Source organism: Oncorhynchus masou, chromosome 31 (assembly GCF_036934945.1).
Source record: "Oncorhynchus masou masou isolate Uvic2021 chromosome 31, UVic_Omas_1.1, whole genome shotgun sequence".
In the NCBI taxonomy this organism is placed as follows: Eukaryota; Metazoa; Chordata; class Actinopteri; order Salmoniformes; family Salmonidae; genus Oncorhynchus; species Oncorhynchus masou.
This window is the reverse complement of record NC_088242.1, coordinates 15,783,523-15,808,823: the sequence shown is the minus strand read 5'-3', so window position 1 is coordinate 15,808,823 and position 25,301 is coordinate 15,783,523. Positions and strand designations below refer to the sequence as shown.

The 25,301-nt window shown below is 42.0% G+C and overlaps 1 protein-coding gene across 1 annotated transcript; it reads left to right on the top strand.

The window, feature by feature from the left end:
- The first annotated feature begins 736 nt into the window (after positions 1 to 736).
- Positions 737 to 25,301, top strand: kcnk1b (potassium channel, subfamily K, member 1b). The gene is made up of 3 exons (XM_064950199.1): positions 737 to 1,309; positions 5,240 to 5,635; positions 21,722 to 25,301. Exons 1-3 carry the CDS (start codon positions 955 to 957, stop codon positions 21,991 to 21,993), a joined length of 1,023 nt encoding a protein of 340 aa, XP_064806271.1. The 5' UTR covers positions 737 to 954; the 3' UTR covers positions 21,994 to 25,301.

Genomic DNA, 25,301 nt, shown 5'->3' with positions numbered 1-25,301 from the left:
GACCAGCCACCCGGACAGCTGATGAAACAGAAGTATTTCTGTCTGTAATAAAGCCCTTTTGTAGGGGAAAACTCATTGTGATTGTCTGGGACTGGCTCCCAAGTGGGTGGGCCTATGCCCTCCCATGCCCAACCATGGCTGCACCCCTGCCCAGCCATGTGAAATCCATAGATGAGTGTTTAATGTGTTGCTGCCATGCTATGTTGCCCTGCTATGTTGTCATTTTAGGTCTCTCTTTATGTAGTGTTATGTTGTCTCTCGTCATGATGTGTGTTTTGTCCTATAGTTGTATTTATTTATTTTTAATCCCAGCCCCCATCCCTGCCGGAGGCCTTTTGCCTTTTGGTAGGCAGTCGTTGTAAATAATAATATGTTCCTAACTGACTTGTCTAGTTAAATAAAGGTTAAATCAAATAATGAATTCATTTCAATTGACTGATTTCCTTATATGAACTGTAACTCAATAAAATCGTTAATTGTTGCATGGTGCGTCTATATTTTTGTTCATTGTTGATATTGGCTACACTATCTATCAGGCCAGGGTGACAGCTAAAACATATTTATTGTAGTGATTTTCATCGAAAGTGTAGCCTATAAGTACCGCATTATTAACGTCTAACGTAGCTAGCTGGGAAATGCGTCTAACGTAGCTAGCTGGGAAGGGCTCATCAGGAAGACATATTTAACTGACTGAACCGAATCTGTTCGTCTCCACTCGACTCTCGCTGCACGACAACGTCATCAATTTGGGCACCAGGCGTGTCCATTTAGCTTTCCCAACAGACAGACGGAAAAAAAACGATTGTCATCATAAGCGTAGCTGTTGCTAAGGACAGCGCGTGTGAAAAGAAACTAGAAGACATTGTAACATTTGTGGTGTCTAGGCTATTCATTGTTTATGATACGGATATCAACTGTAGCCCATCAACTTGTCGATTCGAGAACTCTTGGAAAATGCTACAATCTCTAACTAGCAATTCGTGTGTGCGATTGATCGAAAGTCACAAATCGACATGGTATTTTTTGTTTTTAGTCCTGGGCTATATTCTGTATCTTATATTCGGAGCTGTTGTCTTCTCCTCGGTGGAACTGCCTTATGAAGACCTTCTACGCCAGGAGCTCCGAACCATCAAAAAACAGTTCCTCCAAGAAAACCAATGTCTTTCGGAAGAACGCCTCGAGGAGTTTTTGGAGAAGGCGCTCGAGGCCAGTAACTATGGAGTGTCCATTCTCAACAACGCATCGGCAAATTGGAATTGGGACTTCACCTCTTCGCTGTTTTTCGCCAGTACTGTATTGTCTACCACAGGTGAGTCAGTCAGTGGCCCATTTTAAGTGTAGACTACTGCTTTTCAGCCATCTCCCGATGGAACGTTGAATGATATACGGGGCTTGAAGGAGGTGATGCAGCCTCCGAGTCAAAAATGCGTTCTGCGTCGGCGCATCGCCCCCAGAAATGAATTGGTGCAATTCAGAAATGTGTTTATTTTAATAGCTCTATTTTCCGAAAAATAAGGGAGTTGCTTGTTTACGTAGTCATGTCCAGTGGTAATATAGTTGATTATTGTCATACGCGTCTTGTTAGGTAGGCACACGACATTCCTGAAAGCAGGTTGGCATTTTTGTTGTTGCCTGTGACACTGAAATGTACCCTTTCGCGACACTGTACACCCAAGTAACTAACACCTGCCTACGTTACCCGAGCTCAGCATTCTGTCATGATAATATACAGTATGCCCTCAATGTCTGTCTGCCTGTTCGTCTGTGTTTATGCGTTGAGCAAGGGCACGTTCTTTCTCACACACTGAACACATTTATCCTTTAAAAAAACCTACAAACCTGGGTCTGTAGTTTTTGACACTCCCACCAATGTTTACCGACTTTAAAATAAAACACTGTCGATTCCTTTTGAGCCTAACTTTTGAAGTTACAACAGATGTAATTTTATGTAGGCCTAACATAAGTAATGTTTAGGGATGGGATACCAACATTACTTGCTTCAGATCAGACAGCAAAGGCGTTTCTTTTGAATAGGTGTTACGTATAACAGCCTCCTTATCATATAGCCTATTGTGTAAAAGGCCTACATTAGTTTCATGTCTCTGTAGAACTTTGGTCCTAACCCAAGTGATATAAAGACGCTCAGAAGTTAACTTTGACTGTGCTTCCAACATATAGGCCATTCTGGAATTGGTGTCTGAGTTGATGTTGCACCTTAGAGTCCCAGGTGATACATAGGCTTTAGTGTGTGGTCCCATGTAAATAGAACAGAGCCACAAGGATAGGCCTAAAGCTGGGAAATATGGGTGTGCCGATTGCAGACAGTCCGGTTTGACAAGATTAGGCACCCATTGTCATTTAATACTTCCATGACATGACTCAAGTCTCCAACCACAGTTCCTTCTGTCACCTTTTCCTCACACAGGCATCTGTCATTTTTTAATTGCAACAATGAAACACAAGCAAATATACAATAGCCACAATACAGCCAGAGAGATCCATGAAAAAGTACAAGGGAAGCTATGGTGTCGAGGTATTAATTTCACAGGTGGTATAGAAGAACTCTCTCAGTTCTGGTCCTTACAATCCACCACGTTGCTTCTTGACAAGACGCTATGGTGGTGGTAGTAGTAGTAGCCTATTACTGTAGTGAAGAGGTGGTTTAGACTTGCAGTAACTTTCTTTTCTCAGAGGGGAACTTACTTTTTGGTGTCAGGTCAATCGTCCAGGGTAATACTTTATAACCGTTCATCACATTACTTGATAGATACCTTTACTGCAGGATAACATTCCTGACAAAAAAATGTAATACGTTTTGACATAGTAAAGATATCAATGACAATGTATCATGGTTAGGAACACTTTACCAAAACATGCTACATGCTCTTTTCTTTTAATGGCACCTTCTCGTGTCCGTGCCTTGAGCTACAGAACAGAGTGCTCAACCCCCTCTGCCGTCATGGTTATGCTGGTGTGCCTGTCTACATGAGATAATATTGTGTTCTGTTGCCCCTTCCTATTGTTGTGAACAGCTCTAAAACCAGCAATAGACAATTGTCATGACTACTGCCTTGTAGATGTGGAAAAAGATGATAATGTTGGAAGCATATAAGGCTTTACCAAAGAAACAAAGACTTAAGCTACAGACAATAGATATCTTGTTTTGTGGTTCAGAAACCGATTAAACAAAAGGAAAGGGTGCAGCTCTTCCTTTTGTCTAAGCAGTTTGCTGATAATCTGTGAAGTTTTCTCTAAAGGGCAGCACTTTCACTAATTGGGTGTGTGTGTAATAGAGGTCGACGATTATTCGGAATGGCCGATTTTTAAATTAGGGCCGATTTCAAGTTTTCATAACAATTGATACAATCGGTATTTTTGGATGCCGATTTTGCCTTTTTTTCACCTTTTATTTAATCATTATTTAACTAGACAAGTCATTTAAGAACACATTCTTATTTCAATGACGGCCTAGGAACGGTGGGTTAACTGCCTTGTTCAGGGGCAGAACAGATTTTTACCTTGTCAGCTCTGGGATTCAATCTTGCAACCTTACGGTTAACGAGTCCAACGCTCTAACCACCGGCCTCATTGCACTCCATGAGGAGCCTGCCTGTTACGCAAATGCTGTACGCCAAGGTAAGTTGTTAGCTAAAATTAAACTTATCTTAGAAAAAACAATCAATCATAATCATTAGTTAACTACACATGGTTGATGTTATTACTAGTTTATCTAGGGTGTCCTGCGTTGCATATAATCGATGCAATGTCGGGGGATGATTCAACAAAAGCGCATTTGCGCAAAAAAAGCACAATCGTTGCACGACTGTACCTAACCATAAACACCAATGCCTTTAAAAAAAATCAATACACAGAAGTATATATTTTTAAAACTACATACTTAGCTACAAGAAATCCAGGTTAGCAGGCAATATTAACCAGGTGAAATGGTCACTTCTCTGGCGTTCATTGCACGCAGTCAGGGTATATGCAACAGTTTGGGCCGCCTGGCTCATTGCGAACTAATTTGCCAGAATTTTACGTAATTATGACATAACATTGAAGGTTGTACAATGTAACAATAATATTTAGACTTAGGGATGCCACCCGTTAGATAAAATACAGATAAAATAAAATAGCGAACGGTTTCGTATTTCACTGAAATATTAAACATTTTGTTTTCGAAATGATAGTTTCTGGATTCGACCGTATTAATGACCAAAGATATTTCTGTGTGATATTATAATTAAGTCTATTATTTGATATTTGATAGAGCAGTCTGACTGAGCGATGGTAGTCAGCAGCAGGCTCATAAGCATTCATTCAAACAGCACTTTCGTGCGTTTTGCCAGCAGCTCTTCGCAAGCACAGCACTATTTATGACATCAAGCCTATCAGCCTAATGTGAAACCGATGTGAAATGGCTAGCTAGTTAGCGGGGTGCATGCTAAATGAGTTTCAAACGTCACTCGCTCTGAGACTTGCAGTAGTTATTCCCCTTGCTCTGCTTCGAGTGTGGCTGTTGTCGATGTGTTCCTGGTTCGAGCCCAGGTAGGGGTGAGGAGAGGGACGGAAGCTATACTGTTGATCTGGCAATATTAAAGTGCCTATAAGAACATCCAATAGTCAAATGTATATGAAATACAAATGGTATAGAGAGAAATAGTCCTATAAATACTATATTAACTACAACCGAAAACCTCTTACCTTGGAATATTGAAGTCTCATGTTAAAAGGAACCACCAACTTTCATATGTTCTCATGTTCTGAGCAAGGAACTCAAACATTAGCTTTTTTATATGGCACATATTGCACTTTTACTTCTCTAACACTTTGTTTTTGCATTGTTTAAACCAAATTGAACGTTTCATTATTTATTTTATGCTAAATTGATTTTTATTGATGTATTGTATTAAGTTAAAATAAGTGTTCATTCAGTTGTTGTAATTGAAAAAAATCGGCCTATTAATCGGTATCGGCTTTTTTTGGTCCTCCAAAAATCTGTATTGGTGTTGAAAAATCATAATCGGTCGACCTCTAGTGTGTAACAGTATAGCTTCCGTCCCTCTCCTCGCCCCAACCTGGGCTCGAACCAGGGACCCTCTGCACACATCAACCAATGGGCATATTTTTGGCTTTGTTAAGAACCAGAAATCCTTTTAAATGTGAGTTTTCTATAGGCTACATTTGCTCATTGCTCATTATCTCAACTAACCTGTCCATGTCCCTTTGTTTCAACCAGGATATGGCCACACCGCTCCACTCTCCGATGGAGGCAAAGCCTTCTGTATCGTCTACTCTGTGATCGGCATCCCCTTCACCCTCCTCTTCCTCACCGCCGTGGTCCAACGCATCATGGTCTTCAGCACGCGCCGTCCAGTCATGTACGTGTCGACCCGCTGGGGCCTGTCCAAGCCTCTCGTAGCCGTGGTCCACGCCACACTCCTCGCCATCCTGGCTGCTTCCTGTTTCTTCCTCATCCCGGCGGCCATCTTCTCCTCCCTAGAGGAGAACTGGAACTTCCTGGAGAGCATCTACTTCTGTTTTATATCACTAAGTACCATCGGACTGGGAGATTACGTACCAGGGGAGTCCTTCAACCAGAGGTTCAGACAGCTCTATAAAGTCGGAATAACTGGTAAGTTGGTATTGTATTTATTTTTTAAGAACATCAGAGGGGTGTACTACTAAGCGTGATCAAGGAGTTAGCTAACTTTGATAAAGAACCAGAAATAACTGGATATTGTATGTTCAGCTGTTTGAAGCTGATGTGAAAGACTCAAAAACGAAAATTAATGGGAAGTATAGAAATAGCTCACATAGCACAGATCTACCGCTTCTTAAACATGATTTCAATGAGATAGATATGTCAATGTGAATTTGGTCGGGTTGCCCAGAAGGTTACATATTTCAGCTTTAACAAAGCTAAGTTTAGAAATGTTGTTTGAGTAAATTAGACCATGTCCATTTCAAGATTATATAAAAATAAATGTTTTACAATATTTAGGCAAGTTAGCTGGCTAACTTTTTGATCCTGCTTTGTAGTATGCCCCTCTGTTTAACTCCATTGTTTGTAAACAATGTCTTGGTGCTGAAGCCATACATCGTTTGTTTAATATCATGTTGATCTCATGGACTGTCAGACAGTCCTTACATCCATAGCTTAATCTACGGATTTGAGAGAGGTTACATTTCTCCAACTGTGTCCCTCAGCTCTATAGTGAAAAAAGTGGTGGGGCTGCTGTTGACTGAATCTCAGATTCATCGTTTTAAAGTTTGATGAATGATACCATATTTGGTTGCCTTTGATTTAAAGCAAACAAACATCCAGACAAATATAGAGAGAGCAACAACATCTCGAGACTCTGAATTCTCTTGGACAGTTTCTCATTCTGTTTAGAAGCTTCAGGCTTAAGACATCTTGAGGCTAAGAATGGAGAAAAAGACTGATTTGAACTTAAAAGGGTGTCCTGTATATTTGATGTGAATTACCTTCAGTACTTCTGGCATGTTTTGTTAAGTTTGACTCTGAGAATCTTCACATATCTTTCCTTAAAATGATCTTTCTCGATCAGTATAGTTGGTCATATTGGAAACAAGGGAAAGGCTTGGCAAAGCCTATTGTGTTGATGTCTAACTTCATGTAGTGTATCTACATTTTAGTTCAATAATGATTATGAACAGTGAGGGAAAAACCAAAACCGTTCCACTTCATGCTGCTAATTGTGATCAGCAGCTCACTCCCCCCTAGTGGTAAGATTAGGTCACAGCAATAGAAAAACGGATACTGTGAGGTTATGTTTTCCATGGTAAGAGTCATCACTGGCTCATTGAGAGTTAGAGAAGAGGAGGAAAGAAGAACTGCAGATGGTCTATTCAGTAGTGTTTGTGTGGGGGATTGTGGGAGCAGGGGGCATTGCATTCCAGAATGTGTTTGTAGCCGACTGTTTGGAAGGAACTACTACTCCCTCCTGTCACTAGACGGACACCTCTCACTGACGTAACTGTTTCTCTCTATATCATGCTGCATGACATACTGTTAATAATACTATGCCCCTGGGCCCCACCCACTCACTTATCTCTCCTACTGCCCTTAACATTTGATTTATTTATTAGGATCCCTATTGGGCGGCGCCAATGGCGACAGCTAGTCTATGACGCAAAATGAAAAAGATATTAGACAGACTACAATTTACATGATTGTATTTAAGTGTGTGTGTGCACGCGTCCATTAGTTACATACTGTGCATGTCAGTACATACACACAACTAGGTCACAAAGTGTCGCTTTATTTGCTGTTCACTTGCGCTATATAAGATGGAAGGGAGTTCCATGCACTCATGGCTCTGTATAATACTGTATGTTAACGTGAATTTGTTCTGGAGCTAGGGACTGTGAAAAGACCCCTCGTGGTATTTCTGATGGGGTAAGTGTGTGTCTGTGTGTGTCGGTGCTGTGTGTAAGCTGACTGGAAACAATTTGGATTTTCCAACACAATGTTTCTTTCCTCAACTCTTAGCCAAGAGAGACTGGCATACATAGTATTAATATTAGCCATCTAATTACTATGACGGGCAAGACGTGAAAAGCCTTCTGAGTTCTATTAGATAGCACTGAATTCACGATATGGCTTAAAAGGTTAAAAAGCCATAACACATACAATACCAGTCAAAAGTTTGGACACATCTACTCCAGGGTTCTTCTTTACTTTTACTATTTTCTATATTGTAGAATAATAGTGAAGATATCAAAACTGTACAGCACTTAGATATCAGCTGATGTACGAATGGCTACATAAATAGGGTCCTGTGTGGCTCAGTCGGTAGAGCATGGCGCTTGCAACGCCTTGCGTTGCTTGCAACGCCAAGCGTCGTGGGTTCGATTCCCGCTGGGGCCATGTGTAAAAGTAGAGGCCCCAGCCGACTTGTAAGTCGCTTTGGACAAAAGCGTCTGCTAAATGGGATATATATATATTTATTTATTTATTTATATATATATATATATTATAAAATAAATAAATAAATTTGATTAAGTAACACATGGAATCATGTAAACTCAGCAACAACAAAAAAGCAGCCTTTTTTCAGGACTATGTCTTTCAAAGGTAACTTCACAGATCTTCATTGTAAAGGGTTTATCCTCTCTAGGGTAGGTGGGACGCTAGTGTCCCACCTGGCCAACATCCAGTGAGATTGCAGAGCGCCAAATTCAAATACAGAAATACTTATTATAAAATTCAGAAAACAAAACATATTTTACATAGGTTTAAAGACTAACTTCTTGTGAATCCAACCACGGTGTCAGATTTAAAAAATACTTTACGGCGAAATCATACCTTACGATTATTTGAGAACATAGCCCAGTAGACAAATCATTACAAACCGTAACCAGCCAAGCAGAAGACTTACACAAGTCAGAAATAGAGAGAAAATGAATCCCTTACCTTTGATCTTCATAAAGTTGCACTCAGAAGGCATTCATTTACTCAATAAATGTTCCTTTTGTTCGATAGTCTCTTTATATCCAAAAACATTTTGTTTGCTTTTTCTTCAGTAATCCACAGGGTCAAACACAGTCAAAACAGACAGACAAATTCCAAATTGTATCCGTAAAGTTCATAGAATCATGTCAAACGATGTTTATATTCAATCCTCAGGTTGTTTTTAGCCTAAATCATCTGTAATATTTCAACTGGACAATAACGTTGTCAATATAAAAAGTCAACAAGAAATGCACTCTCTCGGGATTGCGCATGAAAAAGCTCTGTGACACATCGGGGTCCACTCATTCAGACTGGTCTTACTCCCTCATTTATCAGAATACAAGCCTGACACAATTTCTAAAGACTGTTGACATGTAGTGGAAGGCATAGGAACTGCAATTTGAGTCCTATGTCAATGGATACTGGAGTGGCATTGAATAGAAAACTACAAAACCAACAAAAGAAACCTACTTCCTGAATGGATTTTTCTCAGGTTTTCGCCTGCCAAATCAGTTCTGTTATGCTCACAGACACAATTTTAACAGTTTTAGAAACTTTAGAGTTTTCTATCCACATCTACCAGTTATATGCATATCATAACTTCTGGGCCCGAGTAGCAGGCCGTTTAATTTAGGCATGTTCTTCATCCAAAATTCCGAATGCTGCCACCTACCCTAGTGAAGTTCACCTGTTTTGGTTAGGCGTGCCGCTAGCGAGACACCTCAACAACATCCGGTGAAATTGCAGAGCATGAAATTCAAATTACAGTATTGTAAATATTTACCTTTCATAAAATCACAAGAGTAATACATCAAAATAAAGCTTTTCTATCCAATCCATCCGGCTGCTGGATTAACAACAAAATTAACAAAGTTAAGCTTTATTTTGATGTATCGCACTTGTGATTTCATGAAAGTTTAATATTTATAGTAATTTATTTCACCAGAAGTTGTCGAAATGGGACGTTAGCGTCCCACTGATCCATTAGAAGTTAAGAGTTGTGCCTTGCTAAAAGTTAATTTGTGGAATTTTCTTAACTTCTTAATGCATTTAATCCAATCAGTTGTGTTGTGACTAAGGTAGGGGTGGTATACAGAGAGCCCTATTTGGTTAAAGTCCAAGTCCATATTATGGCAAGAACTGCTCAAAGAAGCAAAGAGAATTGACAGGCCATCGTTAATTTAAGACATGGTCAGTCAATCCAGACCATTTCAAGAATTGAAAGTTTATTCAAGTGCAGTCGCAAAAACCATCAAGGGCGATGATGAAACTAGTTCACATGAGGACCACAGCAGGAAAGGAAGACCCAGAGTTACCTCTGCTGCAGAGGGTAAGTTCATTAGTTACTAGCCTCAGAAATCGGCAATTAACCTCACCTCAGATTGCAGCCCAAGTAAATGCTTCAGAGTTCAAGTAACAGACACTTCTCAACATCAAGGAGACTGTGTGAATCAGGCCTTTGTGGTCGAATTGCTGCAAAGAAACCACTACTAAAGGACCCCAATAAGAAGAGACTTGCTTGGTCAAGAAACACAAGCAATGGACATTAGACCGGTTGGAAATCTGTCCTTTTGGTTTGAGTCCAAATTTTGGGTTCCAACCATTGTGTCATTGTGAAATGCAGAGTAGGAGTCTGATGGCCTGGAGATGGAAGCTGATTTTCAGTCTCTTGGTCACAGCTTTGATGCACCTGTACTGACTTCTGGATGATAGCAGGGTGAACAATCCGTGGCTCGGGTGGTTGATGTCCTTGCTGATTTCTTTTGGGCCTTTCTGTGACATTAGGTGCTGTAGATGTCCTGGAGGGCAGGTCGTGTGCCCCCTGTAATGCGTTGGGCAGACTGCACCGCCCACAAACGCAGGGCTCTCCAGAGGGTGGTGCAGTCTGCCCAACGTAGCCGTACCAGGCGGTGATACAGCCTGACAGGATGCTCTCAATTGTGTATCTGTACAAGTTTGTGTTGGTCTTAAGGTCCAAGCCAAATTTCTTCAGCCGTCAAGCCAAATTTCTTCATTTTAAGATCTTCAGTGATGTGTACGCTGGGGAAATTTAAGCTTTCCACCTTATCCACATTGATGGCACCGCAGAGGAGAAGGCTGTGCTCCCTCTGTGGACTTCAGGAAACCAGCAATTTTGTTGACGTTGAGGGTGGTTATTTTCCGGGCACCCCTCCGGCAGGTCCCTCACCTCCGCCATAGTTGGTAATCAGGCCTACAATGTTTGTCGTCTGCAAACTTGATGATTGAGTTGGAGGTGTGTGTGTGTGGCCACGCAGTTATAGGTGAACAGGGAGTACAGGAGGGGGTTGAGCACCCACCATTGTGGGGCCCCTGTGTTGAGGATCAGTGAAGTGGAGATGTTGCTTCCTACCTTCACCCCCTTGGGGCAGCCCGTCAGGAAGTCCAGAACCCAGTTGTACAGGGCAGGGTTCAGACCCAGGGCCCTGAGCTTAATGCTGAGCTTGGAGGGAACTATGGTGTTGATTGCTGAGCTATAGTAAATGAACAGCATTCTTACATAGATATTACTCTTGTTCAGATGGCATAGGGCAGTGTGCAGTGCGATGGCGATTGCATCGTCAGTGGATCTATTGGGGCGGGAAGCAAATTGAAGTGGGTCTAGGGTGTAAGGTAGATGTGATGTGATGCTTAACTAGCTTCTCAAAGCCCTTCATGATGACAGAAGTGAGTGCTACAGGCAATAGTAATTTAGTTCAGTCACCTTTGCTTTCTTGTGTACAGGAACATTGGTGGCCATCTTGAAGCAAGTGGGGACAGCTGACTGGGATAGGGAGAGAATTAATATGTCCGTAAACACTCCAGCCAGCTGGTCTGCAAATGCTCTGAAGACGCGGTTAGGAACCTCGGTGTCTGAAGTGGCTGGTTTTTCATTTTGTAATCCGTGATTGTCTGTAGAACCTGCCACATGCGTCTCGTGTCTGAGCCGTTGAATTGCGTCAACACTTTGTCTCCGTACTGACGTTCTGCCTGTTTGAATGCCTTAAAGGGAATACAGATGTACTTCCTGATGAACTCCGTCACTGTGTCCGTGTATACATCAATTTTATTCTCAGAGGCCACCCGGAACATATCCCAGCCTGCGTGATCAAAACAATCTTGAAGTATGGATTACAATTTGTCAGACCAGTGTTGAATAGACCTTAGCACCGGTACTTCGTGTTTGAGTTTCTGCCTAATAGGAAGAGAAGCAAATGGAGTCATAATCTGATTTGCTGAAGGGAGGGCGGGCTAGGGGCCTTGTAGGCATCCCGGAAGAGAGAGACGCAGTGGTTGAATGTTCTCAGCACAAGGAATACAGTCAATGTTTGTTTTTGTTTTTTTTATTTAACCAGGCAGGAATGTTGAGAACGAGTTCTCATTTACAATTGCAACCTGGCCAAGATAAAGCAAAGTAGTTCGACACATACAACAACAGAGTTACACATGGAGTAAAACAAACATACAGTCAATTATACAGTAGAAAAATAAGTCTATATACAATGTGAGCAGGTGAGGTGAGATAAGGGAGAAAGGCAAAAAGGCCATGGTGGCGAAGTAAATACAATATAGCAAGTAAAACACTGGAATGGTATATTTGCAGTGGAAGAATGTGCAAAGTAGAAATAGAAATAATGGGGTGCAAAGGAGCAAAATAAATACAGTAGGGGAAGAGGTAGTTGTTTGGGCTAAATTATAGATGGGCAATGTACAGGTGCAGTGATCTGTGAGCTGCTCTGACAGCTGGTACTTAAAGCTAGTGAGGGAGATAAGTGTTTCCAGTTTCAGAGATTTTTGTAGTTCGTTCCAGTCATTGGCAGCAGAGAACTGGAAGGAGAGGTGGCCAAAGGAGGAATTTGCTTTGGGGGTGACCAGAGAGATATACCTGCTGGAGCGCATGCTACAGGTGGGTGCTGCTATGGTGACCAGCGAGCTGAGATAAGGGGGGACTTTACCTAGCAGGGTCTTGTAGATGACATGGAGCCAGTGGGTTTGGCGACTAGTATGAAGCGAGGGCCAGCCAACGAGAGCGTACAGGTCGCAATGGTGGGTAGTATATGGGGCTTTTGTGACAAAACGGATGGCACTGTGATAGACTGCATCCAATGTATTGAGTAGGGTATTGGAGGCTATTTTGTATGACATCGCCGAAGTCGAGGATTGGTAGGATGGTCAATTTTACGAATGTATTTTGTGGCATCATGAGTGAAGGATGCTTTGTTTCGAAATAGGAGGCCAATTCTAGATTTAACTTTGGATTGGAGATGTTTGATGTGAGTCTGGAAGTAGTGTTGATTGTGTTGATAGAACATTGCTAGCGTTTTCCTCAAATTTGCTTGTTAAAATCCCAGCTACAATAGATGTGGCCTCAGGATATGTGGTTTCCAGTTTGCATAAAGTCCAGTGAAGTTCTTTGAGGGCCGTCGTGGTACCGGCTTGAGGGAGGATAAACACGGTTCTGACGATAACCGGAGAGAATTCTCTTGGGAGGCAATACAGTTGGCATTTGATTGTGAGGTATTCTAGGTCGGGTGACCAGAAGGACTTGAGTTTCTGTATGTTATCACAATTGCACCATGAATGGTTAATCATGAAACATACACCCCTGCCTTTCTTCTTCAAGGAGAGTTCTTTATTCCTGTTTGCACGATGTACTGAGAACCCAGATGGCTGTATGGACGGGGACAGTATATCCTGAGAGAGCCATGTTTCTGTGAAAGAGTATGTTACTATCCCTGATGTTTCTCTGGAAGGAGATCCTCGCCTTGAGCTCATGTACTTTGTCCAGAAACTGAACATTAGCGAGTAATATACTCAGAAACAGTGGATGGGCCCCCCCCCCCCCCCCCCACTCCGACTACCTCTTTTTTGCCGGCGGCTTCTTGGAGCAGCCTCTCGGATAAGATCAATTGCCCTGGGGGGTGCGAACAAAGGATCCAATTCGGGAAAGTCGTATTCCTGGTCATAATGCTGCTGAGTTACCCCCGCTCTGGTATACAGAAGTTATTTCCGGCTGCATGTAATAACACAAAAAAAACATTCTGGGCTAATAATGTAAGAAATGGCACACACACAAAAAAAACACTACAAAGTTGTTTAGGAGCTAGTGCAGAGCTGTTGGGGCTATCTAATTTGTCCATGTAGGGTAAAGTGGCAAGTAGCAACATTGTAAAAACAAAGGGTGGGGGTGTCAATGCAAATTGTCCGGGTGGCCAAATAGTCCGGGTGGCCATACTCCTGCCGTCTTTCGTCTTTGTCATTGTAGCAACATAGTTGTTAGTCCTCGCACTTCCAAACAGAGCAGGGCCTAGGGAAGATTGACAACAACAAAAACATCAGGGATCGAGACAGCCACAATCTGCGGTCCCAGTTTAATGACTAACTGCGTCGTGGGCTGCATTCAAGCCCTCAAGAAAGCTGCCTATGAAGCTAGCAGGGTTATCTCGGCACCAAACAGCTCCTCATACCCGGCCTTGGTTGGCTGGATCACTGGACAGTTAGTCGCAGGATCCAAACTCAAAAGGTAGCTTAGCTAGTAACTCAACTTTTTCAATCGACTTTCCAAAACACCAAACCAAGCTCTCCCTCTTACCACCTTCAACAAGAAGTGACGTGCGCCAGAAGGGACGTGACAAGGCTTCCTCTTCTAAGGTCACCTCCAGGATTGGTAACTACGAATGTATATTTCACCAGCCACATTGGTGTGTGGTCACACAGAGCACTTGGGGAACATTTTATTTAAACGTTTTAATCCATAGCCTACATGTAGAAGTTCCATGAAAGGCTACTAAAGTGTGACTTTGTCCTCGTTTTTTGGCCAGTTGCATCGTGTTGTTCACATGCTAGGTTGTTTTTCAATATACGTTTGCATTTTTGCTCACTTTTTTTATTGAACACAATGGTGTATAGGTACTTTGTAGAAAATAAGTATGCAATTCTTATATAAACATAAAAAAGCACATGAATACAAAAGGACCCAGAATACAAAATAAATAATACGAAATAGGATATACAGAACAGGGACAGGTAAACCCACTGCTCGGGTGACGGGACTAGCACATGCTGCCATGCTGCTCTCCGGAGACCAGGCTCAAATCCCCATCCTTTGCGTGAAGAAAAGGCAGAGATGGAGGGAGAAGGTCAGGGTGCTGTGTCAGGATGTGAGTAAATTGCCATTACCATCGGTTCTATTGGCCAACGTGCAATCACTGGAAAACACTCGCTATACGGTCGAGACTAACGAGACATTAAAAACGGTTAAGCCACCGAGTCGTGGCTTAAAGACACAGGTAATATAGAGCTGGCTGTGTTTTCCGTGCGTCGGCAGGACAGAGCAGCTACGTCTGGTAAGATTAGAGGCGGGGGTGTGTGTCTTTGTCAATAACAGCTGGTGTGCAATAGTCTAATATTAAAGAAGTCTCTGTATTGCTCGCTTGAGGTAGTGTGGTCTACAGCTTATCATGAGCTATCCTATCTACCAAGAGTTCTCATCTATATTATTCGTAGCCGTCTATTTACCACCACAAACTGATACTGGCACTGACTGTGGAAAATTCTCATCCAGAAGCAGCGCTCCTATTGGCTGGGAACTTCAATGCAGGCAAACTTAAATCCGTTTTTACCTCATTTCTATCAGCATGTCACATGTGCAACCAGAGGCGCAAAAAAACTCTAGACCACCTTTACTCCACACACAAAGACGCTTACAAAGCTCGCCTTCCATTTGGCAAATCTGACCATAATTCTATCCTCCTGATTCCTGCTTACAAGCAAAAACTAGAGCAGGAAGTACCAGTGACTTGCTCTATACAGAAGTGGTCAGATGATGCGGATGCTACGCAACAAGACTATTTTGCTAGCACGGACTGGAATATGTTCCGTGATTCATCAAATGGCATTGAGAAGTATACCACCTATGTCACCGGCTTCATCAATAAGTGCATTGACGAAGTCATCCCCACAGTGACAATACGTACATATCCCAACCAGAATTCATGGATTACAGGCAACATCTGCACCGAGCTAAAGGCTAGAGCTGCCGCTGTCAAGAAGCGAGACACCAATCCGGACGCTCATAAGAAATCCCACTATGCCCTAAGACGAATCATCAAACAGGCAAAGAGGCAATCCAGGACTAAGACTGAATCCTACTACACTGGCTCTGACAGTCGTCGGATGTGTCAGGGCTTGCAAACTATTACGGACTACGAAGGGAAACCCAGCTGCAAGTTGCCCAGTGACGCGAGCCTACCAGACGAGATTAATGCCTTTTTTATGCTCGCTTCGAGGCAAGCAACACTGAAGCATGGATGAGAGCACCAGGTGTTCTGGTGATCACACTCTGTAGCTGATGTGAGGAAGACCTTTTTAAACAGGTCAACATTCACAAGGCCGCGAGGCCAGACAGATTACCAGGGCGTGTACTCGGAGCATGCGCCGACCTCTCCCTGACCGAGTCCGTAATACCTACATGTTTCAAGCAACCACCATAGTCCCTGTGCCCAAGGAAGAGAAGGTAACCAGCCTAAATGTTTACCGCCCCGGAGCACTCACGATGGTAGCCATTAAGTGCTTTGAAAGTCTTGTCATGCCTCACATCAACACCATCATTCCGGAAACCCTAGACCCACTCCAATTCGCATACCGCCCCAACAGACCCACAGATGTCTCAATCTCACGCCACACTGCCATTTCCAACCTGGACAAAAGGAACACCAATATGAGAATGCTGTTCATTGACTACAGCTCAGCGTTCAACACCATAGTGCCCACGAAGATCATCACTAAATTAAGGCCCCTGGGACTAAAACCCTCCATATGCAACTGGACTTCCTGACAGGTTGACCGCAGGTGGTAAGGGTAGGCAACACACCTAACACGCTGATCCTCAACACCGGGGCCCTTCAGTGGTGCGTGCTTAGTCCCCTCCTGTTCACCAACGACTGCGTGGCTAAGCACGACTCCAACACTGTCATTAACTTTGCTGACGTCACAACAATTAGACGAGACGGTCAATAGGGACGAGGTCAGAGACCTGGCAGTGTGATGCCAGGACAACCACCTCTCCCTCAATGTGAGCAAGACAAAGGAGCTGATCGTGGACTATAGGAAAAGGAGGGCCGAACAGGCCCCCGTTAACATCGACGGGGCTGTAGTGGAGCGTGTTGAGTTTCAAGTTCCTTGGTGTCCACATCACCAACAATCATGGTCCAAACACACCAAGACAAGCCATGAAGAGGGCACAACAACACCTTTTTCCACTTCAGGAGACTGACATGTTTTGTCATGGGTCCCCAGATCCTCAAATGTATACAGCTGCACCATCGAGAGCATCCTGACCGGCTGCATCACTGCCTGGTATGGCAACTGCTTGGCATCCGACCTTCAGGCGCTAGAGAGGGTGGTGCGCACGGCCCAATACAAAACTGGGGCCAAGCTTCCTGCCATCCAAGACCTCCTAGGCGGTGTCGGGGGAAGGCCCAAAAAATGGTCAGACTCCAGTCACCCAAATCATAGACTTTTTCTCTCTGCTTCCGCATGGCAAGCAGTACCGGAGCGCAGAGTCTAGGTCCAAAAGGCTCCTTAACAGCTTCTACCCCCAAGCTATAAGACTGGTGAATAATTAATCAAATGGCCACCCAGACTATTTACTTTTTATTTTTTACTTTAGTTTATTTTCTTAACTCTATTCCTTGAATTGCATTGTTGGTTAAGGGCTTCTAAGTAAGCATTTGGGCGCATGTGAAAAACAAAAACATTTTTACCTGTTGGTTTATCTATTCAGGGTTTCTGACACTCCCAGGTTGATCAGAGGCTGGTCTGGGTCAATTAGTCTCCAGAACTTCAGAGGATCCCAAAAATTCCACACCAATAACCATGCAAGTTAGAACGTAGGGCAAAGCAGTGGAGTAGTGTTAACTCACATGGGGGAGGTATCAGGAAATATGCTATGCAGCTTAGTTTTGGAATAGTCTGTCTTGATTTGTGTGAGACGATGTCTGTAGTTAATTGAGTAGGTGTAGATATGTTCCAAGTTATCTTCCCAGTCTGCTACAGTAATGTCAGTGCCTAGCTCTTCCTCCCATGTTGCCTTAATGGCATCTGTAGAAGGTGTGCTAACAGATTGAAAAGCGCCATATAGATTAGATTTGTTTGCCTGAGGTGTGACAACTTTTTTTATGCAGTTTTAGCATTTCCAAATGTAGGAACATGTTTTCTAACAGTCTTTAATCTGTAGGTATCTGAAAAAGTTACTTCTGGGAAGATTATGTTTCCCTCAACAAATCAGAGGCAAAGATCCCTTCTATATATAGATCCCCTATGTTATTGATCCCTAGCTCTCCCCATCTCTCAAATGTGTTATCAAGGTTAGAGGGGGCAAAGGAGGGATTCCTTGGTGCAGGAATGATATTGGTCAAAATGGACCTTTGCTTTCAGATACGGACTGTGCTATGTATAATAGGATTGTTACAATAACGTGACACCTCCAAATTGACAGGGGACAAAATCACGGCCAAATGTAGCCCAACACTTTTAGTCATTGTTCTCCGATTTTATTTCTGTGTGCTTCTACATTTCAACTCCTTTCAAAATGTTTCAGAGTAGATCCCTGCCCTATTAAAAATAAGTTCAGCATTTTGTGGCAGGGCAGGCACTTTGTTGATGTTCTGTAGAACTGTTTTTATTATTGGTTCTAAATTATCTATTTTAACATTGCTCCGGGGACTTCTATTTAGTGAGGTCAGGCACTGATGTTGGGCGATTCGGCTTGGCTCGCAGACAGCATTCCAATTAATGCCGAAGGTGTTTGATGGGGTTGAGGTTAGAGCTCTGTGCAGGCCAGTCAAGTTCTTCCACACTGTTGTTGACAAACCATTTCTCTCTGGACCTCGCTTAATGCTCGGGGCATTGTCATGCTGAAACAGGAAAGGGCCTTCCCCAAACTGTTGCCACAAAGTTGGAAGCACTGAATCGTCTAGAATGGCATTAGTATGCTGTTGTGTTAAGATTTCCCTTCTCTAGAACTAAGGGGCCTAGCCCGAACCATGAACAACGGCCATAAACCATTTATTCCTTCTGCACCAAACTTAACATTTGGCACTGCATTGGGGCAGATTCAGCCATCAGACTGCCAGATGGTGAAGTGTGATCAATCACTCCATAGAACGCGTTTACACTGCTCCAGAGTCCAATGGCGGTGAGCTTTATACCACTCCAGCCAACGCTTGGCATTGCGCATAGGGATTTTAGGCTTGTGTGCGGCTGCTCGGCCATGGAAACCCATTTAATGAAGCTCCAGATGAACAGTTCTTGTGCTGATGCTGTTTCCTGGGGTAGTTTGGAACTCGGTAGTGAGTGTTGCAACCGAGGATAGACAATTTGAATGCTCTTCAGCACTCTGTGGTCCCGTTCTGTGAGCTTGTGTGGCCTACCACTACACGGCTGAGCCGTTGTTGCGCCTAGACATTTCCGCTTCACAATAACAACAGTTACAGTTGACCCGGGGCAGCTCTAGCAGGACAGAAATGTGGGCAGAAATTTAACAAATTGACTTGTTAGAAAGGTGGTGTCTTATGACGGTGTCACGTTGAAAGTCACTGAGCTCTTCAGTGCGGGCAATTCTGCTGCCAATGTTATCTATGGAGTTTGCATGGCTGTGTGCTTTAAAAAAGTTATACACCTGTCAGTGTGTAGCTGAAATAGATGAATCCACTAATTTGAAGGGGTGTTCACATACTTTTGGCCATGTTGTATACATTGGTTAAAAATCGCAGGTCACTAAAAAAAAACTACATTAAATTAAGCTAGATACCCCATTACTTAATAGTAATACATTTAGTTGTTTTTGAAACATTTAGAAAGCATACTCATCTGTTTTTGTGTAATTATGGAGAAAATTATATTTTGGCTCTGAGAAAATGTGATCACCTCACCTAGTGTTGCTTCCTCTTCTAAGTTCAGTGGCTGCCGTGTCAGAAGAGGTCTCATTACATAACTAAGACCGTCGCCGAACCGAAGACTGCTCAGCAGAGTTGTTCGAGGAAGGAAAGAGAGGAAGGCGCCACAACTCTCATTTGAGTGTTTTACCTACTTATTTTCTGATTTTATTTTAGCTATTTGTAAAATTTGGTCCAATTGCACTTCCTAAGGCTTCCACTAAATGTCAACAGTCTTTAGAACCTTGTTCGAGGCTTCTACTGTGAAGGGGGAGCAAATAAGAGCTGTTTGAACCAGGTGTCTGGCAGAATGTCTTGAGCTAAGTCTCGTGCATTGGACCTAGTGCTCGCGCCTTGTGAATTTGGATTTGTGAACTAAACGCGCAAACAAAAAGGAGGTATTTGGACATAAATGATGGACTTTATCAAACAAAACAAACATTTATTGTGGAACTGGGATTCCTGGGAGTGCATTCTGATGAAGATCATCAAAGGTAAGTGAATGTTTATAATGCAATTTCTGACTTCTGCTTGTTTTGGTCTCTGAGCGCTGTACTCAGTCCATGGTGTTCTTTCACTGTAAATAGTTTTTGAAATCTGACACAGCAATTGCATTAAGGGGAAGTATATCTTTAATTCCATGCATAACACTTGTAGTTTCATCAACATTTATGATGAGTATTTCTGTAAATGTGGCTCTATGCAAAATCACCAGGTGTTTGGAAGCAAAACATTACTGAACATAACGCGCCAATGTAAACTGAGAATTTTGGATATAAATATGAACTATGAGTGCCATCTGATGAAGATCATTCAAGGTTAGTGATTAATTTTATCTCTATTTCTGCTTTTTGTGACTTCTCTCTTTGGCTGGAAAAAATGGCTGTGTTTTTCCGTGACTAACATTGGTATGGTATGCTTTCGTCGTAAAGCCTTTTTGAAATCGGACACTGGTGGGATTAACAAGTTTAGCTTTAAAATGGTGTATAATGCTTGTATGTTTGAGGAATTTTATTATGAGTTTTCTGTTTGAATTTGGCGCCCTGCACTTTCACTGGCTGTTGTCAAATCGATCCCGTTAACTTCTTACGGCTGAAATCCTGTTAACTATTTTTCACCTTCCCCCTTCTGACACCCACATGGCAACACGCCAGGCACACGCATGCCTGGCAGATATCTCCGCTTGAATGTTGCCCCGCCGCCTCAGCCTCGACAAGACTGAGCTGCTCTTCTTCCTGGGAAGGCCTGCCCTCTCAAAGACTTTTCCATCATGGTTGACTCCATGGTGGCCCCATCCCAGAGTGATAAGAACCTTGCCATGACCTTGAACAACACCCTGTCATTCTCTGCAGATATCAAAGCAGTTCATGCTCTACAACATCTGTGAATATGACCCTACCTCACATAGGAAGCAGGCGCAGGTCCTAATCCAGGCATTGTTATCTCCCATCTGGACTACTGCGACTTGCTGTTGGCTGGGTTCCCCGCTTGTGCCAACAAACCCCTGCAATTTATCCAGAATGCTGCAGACTGCCTGGTTTTCAACATTCCCAAGGAAGCTCACATCCACTACAAGACCACAGTACTTGCTTACCGAGCAGCAAGATGAACTGCCCCTCCCTACCTTCAGGCTATGCTCAAAACATACAGCCCAACCTTAGTACTCCATTCTACCACCTCTGGTCTCTTGCACCCTCGCAACCCTACCCGGAGGGCAGCTCCCGCTCAGCACAGTTCCAAGCTCTTTTCTGTCCTGGCACCCCAATTAGTCCCTGCCCATCTTCTGAAAACATCTGAAACACTACCTCGTTAAAGAGAATCTTTAAAAAGTCCTACAGCACCCTTTTTGTGAACTAACACGCACATTTTGTTTTCTCTTACTAGCTTTGACTTTGCTGAGAGCTACTTTGAGGAAAAATGTACTTACTGTGATATGTGGTTATCCCACCTAGCTATCTTAAGATGAATGTACTAAGTCGCTTTGGATAAGAGCATCTGGTAAGGTCACCTCTTCTCACCTCGTGTTGCTTACACTTCTAAGGTCACATCCTTTCTCTGTCTCAGCTAGTGTTGGTTTAACTCATCTCTCCCTCTCAATTCAATGAGCATCATTGGCATGAAATCCATGAGTAAATATTGCTAAAGATTTTATTTTAATAAAATGCAACATCACTCTCTCCGTCTCTGCCGCCCCCCTCAGTCTACCTGTTGCCCGGCCTGATTGTGATGCCGGTGGTCCTGGAGACCTGTGATTGATAATGGTTCCTCTAGTAACCCCTTGTCTGTATTATTCCTTTTCTCTTTCCAGTCTACCTCCTCCTGGGCCTGGTTGTGATGCTGGTTGTCTTGGAGACCTTCTGTGAGCTGCAGCAGCTGAAGACCCTGAGGAAGATGTTCTATCTGAAGAAGGAGAAACCACAGGACCGCCTGGCAATACTGGAGCACGACCATCTGTCCTTCACCTCCGTGTCCCACCAGACCAACTCCACCTCGCTCAAGGGGGACAAGCCTAAGGACGTACCCTTCGTTAGTGTCCCCGTGCTGGCCTCGCCTGGTGGAGATGACCCCATGATCAACTAGAGGGGGGGGGAATAGTAAAAAATGTTGCGGTGAAATAGGCAGGAAACTAGGGAAGGAAAAGGAGAGTACTGAAGGGGGGGATGGTGAAACCAAGTTTGCATCCCATTTTGCTATCCTTCTTTTGAAGTGTACACTTGCCTATCATGAATTTTCTAGGTGAAACTTTAACGTTAGCTGAAACTCTCTCCCCAGTGGATGCTTACACCATTTCAGTGTTTTTTAATGAAAAGGGTAGAGAATTGGGATGCAACCTATGGGAGGGTGATACAGAGGACTCTCGTAGAATGATACTTGTGACTACATTATAACTTAAGCTTCAGCATAAGGATGCATTTTAAAAACAAAAGCTCAACTTCAAACCATTGTTAGTAATGTTGAAATTGAACGATTGTCTTTTAGCCCTTTACCATCCATGAGAAACTTAACTATCACTCTCTTAATGATGAAAAATGAGCATATTGTGCTATACTGCATTAACAAGATCTGTATTCACTGACATAGGAAAAACTTTAATATAGCCTTCATATGTATAACTGATATGTACGCTGGTTAACTTAATGATATGGGAAACGCCTGCTATAGCTTCGTTCATTGTCAAAGTCCTCGCTCAGAACAGCCATGCTATCAGCTGTTCTCATGGATGGAATAACATTTAAGCACATACTGTATCTATAATGCATTATGAACTCACTCATCGCAAGTTATAAGGCAGTTGTAATACATAAGCACAGATATGGGCTTCATAGAACTGACTTGACAATAGCACATTAGGGAACATTTAATGGGACATCCACCTTGTAAAATGTAACTGTATATCACATTGTGCCGTAATGTGTCTGTATACATATACCTTAAGTACTATTTTACAGGAGTTTAATGGAACGCATGTATTCAGGTTAACTGTATCAGGTATACAACAGTAGCACATTTCATCCTTGTAAATGCTCTGTGTATTAATTACAGTAAGACGTTTGTTTGATGCTAGTTTAAAAGTACAACTTGCAATGTTATTTTAAGGTAGTTAAATGTTTCATGTCTCGCGCTGTACTGTGTATTTATCATATTGATTCGTCTAAAAGAAAGGGATTTACTGTGTAATATGTGGTTTTATTGAACGTTAGTGACAATTATAAAATCTTTTTTTTAACTTTTAAAGGGGGAACAAGAATGAGGCAGACCCCAAGCAGGGTATGCTGCTAGAAGAAATGCTGCTATTTAAAACAAAAAAGGTTCAGTTGCTCATATCATGTCCCTCAAAGATTATGTATAGAACCACAAAGCACCCTTCATATTTTTTGTTGCAGTGTATTTTCATAAATTATTTGAACACAGCAGGGTACTGTTCATCTTATGTGACACCACTCGGAAATGGGAAATTACTGGGTTGAACATTTTGTATGAAAATAATTGGTTCTGGAAAGTACAAAAGTAATTTCCCGTACCTCAGATTTAAAGCTGCAATATGGAACGTTTTGGGCGACCTGACCAAATTCCCATATAAATAAGTTATATATCTTTAATTGAAAGCAAGTCTAAGAAGATTTGTTCTGTGTGTGCTATTTCTATGCTTCCCGTTAAGTTTAGTTTTACTTTTGGATTTGTACACCAGCTGCTTATAGCTGAAAATAAACATTTTGGTTATGGAAATGATACATAATTTCACAATGATTTAGATGGTACAATGATTCTCTTCACTATACTTGCTTGTTTTGTCACCATATAAACTGAAATTAGGTGGACTATCTGAATTTTGCCAACCAAGAAAAGGGGGATCGATTTCTGCATAGTGCATCTTTAAGTGAGGGGACAAAGAGGGTTAACAACTGAATTCATAAGTAATGTTAGTAGGCTGGCAGTTTGTATAAAACTTCAGGACTGCTCTGTGACACGACATTATTTGATACTGGGAATTACTATTTAAAGATGAGAATATGAACTGATTTTGAACCAAATTTAAAAAGAGCCTAGTATTTTTGGAGAATATAAAGTGGAGTGTTTACAAATGTGTATTTATGATTTATGCAGATTATGATTTCAAGTAAAGGTACTCCATGAGAGTGTCATTGTGAGAGAAACTTGAAGATAGGAAACACTGATTGACAGACAGGACTGCTTTACAGTGCAATGCAGTCAAAACTCAAACTGATTTTCAATAGCTGCATAATGAGTTATCTGACATATATTGTCCAAAGATCTATAAAAAATGTACTATATTAACCTTTGTTAAGATGAACATTAATTGATTTGCTTGTACATATGTTTTCCATATGTCATCCTGTATTTGGAAGTAATTTGCTTGTAGCCTACAGTATCAGCTGATTTGTACATACTGGTAATATTATTTCTACAGATTTAGGATCTTAATTTGATTACCCTTTTGTTTCAGAGAATTTGAAGATGAGCTTTGTGATTTACATAAATAAAAACCCACACTAACACATGGTTATATTAACAGTATTGTACTTTTTATGTAGCCTACTTTTGTCCAGCTAATAGCCTAACCACCGATCAAACAACATTATGGACTAAACGTTCAAATCCTGTTGCTGCAGGATTATTTTGCTGTGACAATATAGATCAAATTAAGATCCTACATCTGTAGGACAGACTAGCCTATATCATACACTACTCAATCATACTATTTGAGTACATTTTTCAGATGGGACAGACTTCTTTTATAGCACCAAATCCTACCTGATTGTATTGTACCAGACAGGAAACTGCTGTCCATTCTTGAGAATGTAGACATTTCATTTTCAACATATGGTTGTGTTGTGCAGAATTATGTTTTATAGATCATCTAAGAACGTTTCAGGGTTTTTGTTTTGACTGTAGTTCTTTCCACAAAACTCTTCTACATCGCACAATGACAGAATGAGTAGAAGCCTTTAACATTGTCAAGAATGTTTTGTTTTATTTAACATTGTCAAGAATGTTTTGTTTTGAATACCAGTTTAGCAAACAGAGGAATTGTATGTAATCGTGTTGGTACTTTTGTTAGTTGGCCAAAAGGGAGAATGACAATCTCCCCCTGGCTAAGGGGACTTTAAAGTTGCAGTGATATTTTTACTGTTCTAAATATTTTGTCTGAAATGCATTGGTCTATTCTTTAAATGATTTATATATATATGCCACATTGGTCTTATAGCACACAAAACTGTCGAAGTCCTTGTCAATCCTTGTCAGTGTTATTGTGTGGTGCATGCGCTATTTCAGTCGCCTGTGTATCTGTGCAATAACAACACCTGTATATTATTGTGCTCTGTCTAGTTTCTCATAGAAATAAATGCAGATTTAGACTCCCATAA

What these genes read in the sequence shown, in the direction of transcription:
- kcnk1b (XM_064950199.1), top strand. Translation starts at nt 955, where the DNA reads ATGCTACAATCTCTAACTAGCAATTCGTGTGTGCGATTGATCGAAAGT. An exon ending in TACTGTATTGTCTACCACAG is followed by an intron (nt 1,310 to 5,239) that starts GTGAGTCAGTCA and finishes TGTTTCAACCAG; the next exon opens with GATATGGCCACACCGCTCCA. An exon ending in CTATAAAGTCGGAATAACTG is followed by an intron (nt 5,636 to 21,721) that starts GTAAGTTGGTAT and finishes TTCTCTTTCCAG; the next exon opens with TCTACCTCCTCCTGGGCCTG.